This window comes from Amia ocellicauda, chromosome 21 (genome assembly GCF_036373705.1).
Source record: "Amia ocellicauda isolate fAmiCal2 chromosome 21, fAmiCal2.hap1, whole genome shotgun sequence".
NCBI lineage: Eukaryota > Metazoa > Chordata > Actinopteri > Amiiformes > Amiidae > Amia > Amia ocellicauda.
The window spans coordinates 14,256,083-14,266,266 of NC_089870.1; the positions used below are offsets into that span (position 1 = coordinate 14,256,083).

The window sequence follows — 10,184 nt, forward strand, 5'->3', positions numbered from 1 at the left end:
CCCCCACAAATGTATATCAATAGATTTTTTTTAAACCTTGGAGAACAGCTGCATACATTTTACATTTTATTCTGTTCATAACACAAAACAATTTCACATAAAAAACAATAAAATTGTAATACAAGCGATTCACTGTAAATGTTCAATACATTTATATACAAAAATAACTGTACATTTATAATACATTAATAGTGCTTGATCCACAGCAGACAATCCAAAGGGAATCTGACAGGAAGCCCTCCTTTAGAGACCCTGGAGTTTGCTGCAGAAAAATAGAGAATAGAATCTAAATGATTAGTTTACAAAGTAACTACAAAATTGTGCAAATGTTGGTGGTGTTGTAATTAATCTTGTAATTAAATGTGTGTATTAACATATAAGGAAAATACATAAACACCTACCAAATTATTCTAGCTCAAGGTAATGTTTATCATTTCAGTTTAGTAAATCACTGACTGGATACATGTACATTTGCGAATAAAAAATACTTCAGTTAGAAGAACATAAGAAAGTTTACAAATGAGAGGGGGCCATTTGACCCATCATGCTCGTTTGGTGTTCATTAATATCCAAGTGATCCAAGGATCCTATCCAGACTATTTTTAAATGTTCCCAAACTGTACAAGAGAATGTACCAGGACGTACAAGACAGTACCAGGATGTAACTGTGCATGGATATTCCACTTACCTGTCCTCTACTGTCCTGTTTGAGGGGTAGTAGACTTTAAAAGTAAAGCCACTTCTTGGGAAAGAACCCTAGAGAGAAGATACAATCACAATGTGATTCCATGATATGATGCCTCAGATATTGATTCACTTTTGAGAAATGTTTTGAACTCTGTCCAAATATGGACACTGCTTTCATAAACAAGACTCATGTCATACACACTCAATAAGATCAGAGTCTAAAGTATGCACTTAAAATATGTATATAAATAATGCAAATCACAGTCTGGCACAAAACCGTGGCAAAACTAGGCTACAGTGAAACCCTGAGGAATGTACGAATCCTCAGAGTACGTTACCGGGTTAATGCACATGCAGTCAGTGTTGGCGATGTTGAAAGGATCACATTTGTCTGCAAACACAATGACATCAGGCACTGGGTATATCCTCAGGGAATAATCATATGCCCAGTACACAGGGCTGACGTAGAGTGGCAGGGGAGTCAGGTGACCTTGTGAAAGGACAGTCTTCACAAACTAGGGAGATCAAAGAGCAGAGGGAAAGAAAAAAAAATAAGAAAAACAGATACACTACCTAAATGGCAGACATTCTATCTGATCGGTGGAGACGATACACAATCTAGCGGTGCCGAGAAGTTTGTGGTCCCCGAACACTAATGGTACATATTCACATCCCATTAAAAAAATAATAACTCTTGTGTGTTAACTCTCCTTCGGTCATGGACTACAGTGAATTACAGTGACTCACATGATTTGGAATATCTAAATTGCTGCTGGGAAATCTCACACAGTTCCTGCACATCTTGTTCACCAGGTCCTCACGGAACACGACAATCTCCTGAGTGCAGTACTGGATTCTGATTTAAAAGGATAAAAAAGAAAGTAGAATTTCTGATATTTCAAATTAAAGAAAACATTTAAAAAAATGTGTTGTTTTTTTAGTACCTGCATGGATTTGTAGTAAACACTGAAAAAGGCACTTTCTGTCTGAATTCCTCTGTGATGTGCTCGGCAAGTGGGGGCCTGTTAAGAGAAAGGTACATTTACATTAGCGGTGTATTTCCACCTTCTGCAATACAGTGCTGCTGTTGAGTTAATAGCCTGCCCAGCACCAACACCTTTCTCTTCTCATCCTCTGATTATGAAGTCAATGTTGCATGACATCAAATCACTTCCTCTGATTGCTGCATTTACAATTTCAGCAAAAAATGAAAACAAATAATAATCTTGCATGGGAAAAACATCACTCGAGGGATGGTCTCTGCACTATTCCCCTAAATCGCATCTCTACCACTTCAAATTATGTGTTGCTTTTTTATTAGTTTTCACCTGAAGCAATAGCAAACATGTCTAATAAAGGTGCTAAAATGTCAGAGGAATAGGGAATACAGAGCAATTTAAAGCTGCAAATAAAGGATAAAAAAAACATCCCCACTCCATGGAGTTGTGTAGGCAGTGCAGAGGGGAGATCAATGTTGTTAACAAGAACCCTTAACAAGAACCCGACCTTTGTTCTGTGAGCTCACCTGGGTAAAATGGTACTGGGGCCAGGGTCTTCAGGGCCAGGGACAAACACAAAGCGACTGCTGTAAATTCAAAATGACAGGGTTAGAGCTTAACAATAAATAATTAAAGATTTCCGTTTACTTTAAGTAGGACTTTGTGAGTCTGTGAAAAGTAAGTTCTTACTTTGAACTGCCTCCTAGGAGTGTGAATTGCAAAATCTGATCTTGCAATATTTTTGACAGTGCTATTGCAACATGCTCCCAGTTTGTAAGAGCACAATAGATGCTGCAATCACAGTAATAATGAACCAGAGAATGTAAAGCCAATCTTAAAAACACCTCCTTCAATTCTTCATGCTGTCTGAACTTGTTTGTGAGAGCTCAATGTAATTCCAGCATGGTTTCAGAGGAGGTAGATCATTTCTCACCACATTTAAAATGTAGTTTTCAGCATGCGACCGCAGCCATAGATAATGTAAAGGCATGTGACAGGATAGATTTGGAGTTTCAGCATTTGATAAAGTTCTGCACAACATAATTAGAAACAATGGGAGTCCAAAGCACTATGATAATAATCGAAGAGATCATGCTGGGAAAACAAACTAAAACTAAAAATATGGTGCTAGCCTAAAATAGGGAAACTGTCAATTTTTATGTGAGAAGTGTGAAACTGCCGCCAATAACGTTCTTCAGTTCACAATTCTATACATAGCATCAGGAAATAATGGCTAATTCTTGCTCAACAGGACATTTTGTTCTTGCATGATTAAATCGATGGATATTTTTATTTTCTCTCCAACAAGACTTTCTTTGCCCTTTCCAAGAGTAAACACCCTGAGGCAATCAAAGTTGGGCCTGGCCTCCATTCCTCCCACACACCAGGCCAGGAAGAGTCAAGCACGCCACTCTACACTGTGGCCTTTAATAAAGGAGTGTCAATATCAGCTCTCATTGCTGGCACTAACAAGAAAGGCTCCTTCAGGAGGACAAAGAACCCAGGTTCAGACCACTGTCTCTATTACGGTAACTAACAAACCTATTAGAAAGACACATGTATATCTAAAATAAACATCAGGTACTCCACCATAACCTTCCATATTTTCCAACTGATCTCAGCGGAACAATAAGATAATTCGGCTTTCTGCTAAATGTATGTAATACCACGGCGTTCTACTGCATGGCAGTGTTGGGAGAAACCTGACCTTTTATGGATGTTGGGGTATTCACAGATAACATCTGCTAGGGCCTTCAGCGACTCTGAAAATGAAATAGTACTTTAATGCTATTAAGGCTCACCATGCATGTTTTGTAACACAGCACAGTTGAAGCAATTCACAAAACTCTTGAAAAGATCATTTGAAAGTTAATATTATAATATGAAATGAAACACAACAGATCAATCTGATCATTTTCTGATTCCTCGTGGAGAAAATAGAAAAGAAACAGCACGGAGTATCACTACTGCAATTACAGGTCATGTATGACTTTCATTCTGAACTCACCTTTAAGGGATTTGATTTGGTTTCTGCCATAAGGCGCAGAAGAGAAGTTCCCACAGAAAATGAAGCAGGTTGGAGGCATGGCTGAGTAACCTACAGGACAGGGCGGGCGACAACAGAGAACAAATTCACTGCATATTTGTACTTAATTAAAAATGGTGGGCAGGGTGACAAGTGACACATTTCCCATTTGCCACAGAATAAGCAGTGCTCAGCAGACAACCAGGAAATTATGCAGGAACAAGTAAACAATGCGGAAGATTTAACATTTAAAAATATAACAGCCAACATTTTTTCTTTTTTATGTGGTGATATAAATAATTATATTTGGTTTAAAGCTGTGTAAATTTGAGTGGTTTGCAGCAGTATTTCCTACAGGATTCTGTGTTTGCAGCGGAGGCACCACTTGTTCTAGGGGGGTCCGGGGGCATGTCCCCCAGTAAAGTAGATTGTATACATTAGATAGATAGTCAAATACATTTTGTATTTCGCTGTTATGACTGGAAAACATTGCCACAAGGAAGCTAATGTAATGTTCAGGCATTTCCTAGTAGTAGGAGGGCAGGGCGGCTTCCCTGCTAACACACAATGTTGCCACAACACCGATATACTACATAATATAACGTAATTTACGTTGCTTCCACTTTGTTGCAACGTTGTGTGTTAGCAGGGTTGTGAGCACTGCACATTGAACTTGGACTGCCTAGCAACCACACACGATTGTAAAGGAAATGGCGATGATAACACCGAGTTAAACTCAGACTGCACGCTCGCTACTAAATATAACATTTGTTTTGCAGTGGCGGTGTAAATTCAACAGTGGCGTACCACCGCTCCAGAATAGCAGTGCAGGAAACACTGGTTTGTAGACTAGAGCTTTAACACAACAGCCTTAACACAGTGCTATTTCTAAACCACCAGATGTCACTCCTCAGCTTCCAAACACAGAGGCCCTACTTTCCTCTATAACACTGAGCTACCTGAGAACATGGTGTGAATCTTCTCCATCACTTCCACACTATCCAGCCAGACGTCGGAGACAAACACAAACATGGCATCCTCGTTCTCCTCCTCCAGATGCTTCAGCTTAGCAGAGGATTTTACTGATGTGGAAGAAGGTCCACCAAAGAAATTAATATCCCCATAATAGGCCCTGCAATCAAAAGCAAACAGTTTAAATAACAGAAACTTGATCTTTTTCGTTTTGTTTTTGTCTTTGAATAAGGCTAATACTTGAAATAACATCTTTAAAATATTATTTCTTATGCCTAAAAAAAAAATCTTGTTTTTAGGAAAGCAATTCCATAACAGCACTCTCCCTCTTTAATGCAGATTGAGCTGAATGTTCTGCACGAGCACTTGATGGGTAATGTTTTCATCAGTACCACATTGCTAACACAATTGACCTATCTCCACAAAGAACACGCCATTGTGTTTCAGCCAGGGGTGTACACCAACACAGCTGCGCTCTTATTACCTTGTTGTGCTCGATGGCTCAGTAGGTGGAAACCCAAAGGCGTTGACATGAAACACAGTGTCCTCGTACCACCCTGTAACAGGAAACAGGATTGTCAGTCCTACACAACAACAGCTGCTTCGATTTCAATCTAGAAGGACAATGTCAGTGGCTTGATTTACTATAAAAGACAAATGGCATTCTTCTCTCTGAGCAGATGTGAAAGTCATGCTTGGCTTTAACCTTTCACTTGGTTGAAAGAATTGATTGTAAAGGCAGAGATATACATGTTGTACACTATATGATGGGGGAAGAACAGCTTCATGGTGAACTAATGAGAATAAGGTTCATGCATTTTCTTCATTAGGTCATGAATAGCGAAGACAGCACAGTTTTAAACTCATCATGGCCTAAAACGGTCAACATGGGTTCTTCACAGTGCTAGAGCATACCGCAGACATCCTCTTCGAAGCGTACTATAGAGATCACCAGAGTGCAGGAAGAAGACTAATAGACAATTTGAACTTTTCCACATGCTTCCATTTCACAACACAAGCCAAATACATAAATATCCCACTTTACCTTCTGCCAAAACGAAACACGCCTCAGTGTACAGCCCACTGTGGAACTGGTATACATGAGGTTAAGGAATTCATTACTGTAATCCCCTGAGAATTCACCACAGTAGCATAAAGCTGAAGACAACAAATAAATTGAGAAATGAAGACTGTACCACTATTTCGTTTTATGTGACATACATATTCCTGCGTGAGAGGCTAGTTCAAAATGTATTATAACAGTGGGAAGGCAGTGCTGCAGCTGCTGGGTGGGATAGATTGATTCCTGCAGTTTCCTGTTCCCCCTCTCCAGCAGCTTTCACAAGCGTGCAGAATGACAATGCCAGCAGGTTATTAAGCAGGTTAATTAAATATGTTGCAAGAGTGAGTGATTGAATTAGCACATTCCACATTCTGTCAGCTTATTAAAGAATAATGATGGTGAAGGATATAGCTTTGCTGAGATTCAGCTGCACGGTGCCACTAGGATCTTCCAAATAGAATTTCCCCTAGAAAATAAACAAATACCTAAATCAATACACATTAAAATATATATGGACAGATACACACACACACGCACAAATTATATATATACACCGATCAGCCATAACATTATGACCACCTGCCTAATATTGTGTAGGTCCCCCTTTTGCCACCAAAACATCCCTGACCTGTCGAGGCATGGACTCCACTAGACCTCTGAAGGTGTGCTGTGGTATCTGGCACCAAGACGTTAGCAGCAGATCCTTTAAGTCCTGTAAGTTGCGAGGTGGGGCCTCCATGGATCGGACTTGTTTGTCCAGCACATCCCACAGATGCTCGATTGGATTGAGATCTGGGGAATTTGGAGGCCAAGTCAACACCTTGAACTCGTGATTCATCAGACCAGGCCACCTTCTTCCATTTCCCTGTGGTCCAGTTCTGATGCTCATGTGCCCATTGTAGGCACTTTCGGCAGTGGACAGGGGTCAGCATGGGCACCCTGACTGGTCTGCGGCTACGCAGCCCCATACGCAACAAACTACGATGCACTGTGTGTTCTGACACCTTTCTATCAGAACCAGCATTCACTTTTTCAACAATCTGAGCTACAGTAGCTCGTCTGTTGAATCGGACCACACTGACCAGTCTTCGCTACCCCACGTGCATCAATGAGCCTTGGCCGCCCATGACCCTGTCACCGCTTTTCCTTCCTTGGACCACTTTTGATAGGTACTGACCACTGCAGACCGGGAACACCCCACAAGAGCTGCAGTTTTGGAGATGCTCTGACCCAGTCACAGTCACATTTCCCTCATTAACATGCAAATCAATTTATAACTTTTTTTGAAATGCGTTTTTCTGGATTTTTTGTTGTTATTCTGTCCCTCACTGTTAAAATACACCTACCATTAAAATGATAGACTGAGCATTTCTTTGTCAGTGGGCAAACGTACAAAATCAGCAGGGGATCAGATTATTTTTTCCCTCACTGTATTATATATATATATATATATATATATTTTTTTTTTTTAATAATTCTAAGATACAGATATTAGATCCAAAGTAGAGCAATTCATGTTCCACGCTTCTTTGTACATTCTCAGTGACGTTGAGTTGCTGGTTAAATCATTATACTGTTAGAGAATCTATGTGAATGTATGTTTACGTTTTTGTTATTTTTTATTTTACAAAAAAGTTGTTCATACCTTTACCATAAAGTTTAAAGGTCATATCTCAAAGTTTTATCTTTCTATAAAAAAAAAAAGATTTTTTAGTGCTCAATTTACATAAAAAAATATATAATTTGATTTCAGATGTAATCACATGAAACTATTGCAGTCTCCAGCAACACTTTTCTGGTTATGAAGTGGGTTTGAAGTCTGCCTGTCTGATATTAGAAACATGCAGCTAAACTGGATTACGAGAGCGACCTGCCATGGCTTACCTCTTTCAGCTGTGTGACCATTCCCAGGACAATAACATCCCCCAGCTTGGCAGTGCTTCCCAGAAGAGCATCCACAGTCTTCAGCTAAAACAGGCACCAGCATAACATGAGTCAAAGCCCATCTCACACAACTGCTAGTAAAAGCCGAACACTACCTCTAAATATAGAAATAAAGAAGTAAAGGCAAACTAGACACAGAAACACTTCAATTATGTGTTTAATTATAGCTTTTGTTCTTAAGTTTTTAACCACCTGTGAGCTAATTCTGGGTTTCTAAAAGGAGGGTGACCTGACTGTGCAATAGCAAGGGAAAAGAAGGGTTACACAGCTATTCAGATCATATTTTTCTAAATCACATTTTATTTTAAGTATTTATTTTGGCAAGGGTGATTCAAATCAGTTCCAGTGGAGTGACTTTAATCCCAGGGTGCTCACCTGGAATTTGTTTCTGCCTTCCTCGGGGGCTGATCCGATGACAGGAGGAGTGAACAGCTCGTGTCTATGTGTCCGCTACAGACGCAGGGGGGGAGAGATCACTCAAAACAAGAGCGTGTAACAGTATATTTAATCAATAGTATATATTGTAAATTAATAAAATACATATTTGTATGTTTTTACTTCCCCCCCATTCCAGCTTCTTAGATGTTAGAAATACAAGGACAATTTTAGATAATTGCTGGAAAGCTGCCCTGACCTGCTGCAGGATGGTATAGCGCTCTCTGAAGAGCTCTGCCTTGTCCCTGGCACTGCCACACAGACTGGGGGCAGGGTGACTGGTCATGGCCAGGCTGAAAGGAAAACAAAAAAGAATGTATAATTGAGCCTCACATATCTATCATAAAGTATGACCTGAAGTGCAAACATGTACAACGAATAGATAGTATCGATACTGTGGTAGCATTTAATTTAGTTACTTTATCACTATTTTGATGCTTTGCTAGTTTTATAAAACCATCATGAAAGTGAGATATTGCTGAAAACTTAATCACAGACATGCAGGTGAAAAATGATTTACTTGTGAACTTTAAGTTTCCCCCAAGGACCCATTAACAGTACTTACGGCACAAATTTCTTCCTCTCCGAGCTGTAGATGTACCGAGGGACATCAAAAGCTCCGATAATGTTAAATACGTGGTCTCTGGAACGAAATGAAGACCATTCGAGTGAGAAATGTAGCAAATCAAATGCATACTTTTATTATTTCTAACACCATCCCCACTTTATTTGTCAAATGACAAATGAGGCAGAATCAACTACATTATAAACATCGCTGGAATGACAGTGGTCTCAGCCTCAAGGGAATATTGCGCTGGCTTTTGATAAGGGCTCGAGCAGAAAACAGGAATATTCACTAATGAAGACTTCTTCATGAGAACATATTTACTCACATGGTTTCGTCACACGACTGACTGCATTCCTGGACTGCGATTTCCACCATGGGCAGCTCAATCATGTTAGAGGACACTGGTGTGGGTGACAAAATACAACAGATCGTTAACTGGAATATCTAAAGGTGCTAGGGAATCTATGTGCAGCATCAGGGATTTTGTTGGCCTATTAATAATAATGAATACAGTGATATGGTTTTAATGTGGATCTTTAAACCAGGCTCAATGACATTCCTCCCTTTCTACAATACAGTTGGTCATAAATGCTGTAGCTTATATTACAGATCATAGATTCTGACCATACTGCAACACAATAATATAAAAAGAAATGTACTAATCCACACCACAAGCTTTAACAGTTTGACGTACAAGTGAATGACAGAAATAACCTGTATTGCAAGTTAATATGAGTGCACGACACAATACATGATTTGAATTGCTTATACAACTTACAGGGCTGCTTCTCCACCGCATCCAAGAGGCGCTCAATGACATCGTCCAGCTCCAGCTCACTGACAGACTCCAAAGCCTCAACCAGGAATTTGCTGGCCTCTCTATTCACATCACAACACAAGATCCAATATGACACCGAGCTTCATCAACACCTTCCATGTGGCACTCATACTGATCACCAAAGACCCCTGCACTGTCTCTGAATGTCCAACTGTCTGCATCACTAACATGAAGACTCTTGCACTTTATAGCAGCCATGTCATTAAACAAATGTGATCAAAACGCGGAGAAAATAAGATACTCATATATTGTACTTTGTAGCGCTATCCTCATCCATTATCAGGCTGCAACAGAACCCTATCTAATCCTGCAAATAAATAATGAGTTGTTTTGTGATTGCAATACAAATATATCCTCTTTTTTGGCAGATATTAACGGGATATACTTACGGACGAAGGATGAGCCCTCGCATTTTGAAACCTGTAGAAATCTTGGTCTTAACTTTGCTGCTGGCCATGTTGAACAGTTCGCGCTAAATTCCGCACTTCCGCCCCAAGCGACTTCTCCGTGCTACCCATCCCGCTGCGGTCCTAAAGCTCACCAGGTTTGTGGTCGCACTCTTGTTGTGCAGATGTCCGCAGTTCTGCGCAAATCTTCGCGGCTCCGCCAATGGGATCGGTGGAATTCTCCACACCTGCGCAGATCTGCCCCAC

The 10,184-nt window shown here is 40.1% G+C and overlaps 1 protein-coding gene across 1 annotated transcript; it reads right to left on the bottom strand.

Annotated features, from left to right (window-relative positions):
• Positions 1-53: 53 nt before the first annotated feature.
• pole2 (polymerase (DNA directed), epsilon 2) lies at positions 54-10,048 on the bottom strand. The gene is made up of 19 exons (XM_066694151.1): positions 9,921-10,048; positions 9,472-9,572; positions 9,019-9,094; positions 8,691-8,768; positions 8,325-8,418; positions 8,066-8,140; positions 7,631-7,714; positions 6,156-6,212; positions 5,729-5,777; positions 5,168-5,240; positions 4,671-4,843; positions 3,694-3,783; positions 3,394-3,448; positions 2,213-2,272; positions 1,632-1,709; positions 1,435-1,543; positions 1,026-1,202; positions 689-756; positions 54-262 (listed from the first exon to the last, which is right to left on the bottom strand). Exons 1-19 carry the CDS (start codon positions 9,986-9,988, stop codon positions 244-246), a joined length of 1,584 nt encoding a protein of 527 aa, XP_066550248.1. The 5' UTR covers positions 9,989-10,048; the 3' UTR covers positions 54-243.
• Between the last annotated feature and the right edge of the window lie 136 nt (positions 10,049-10,184).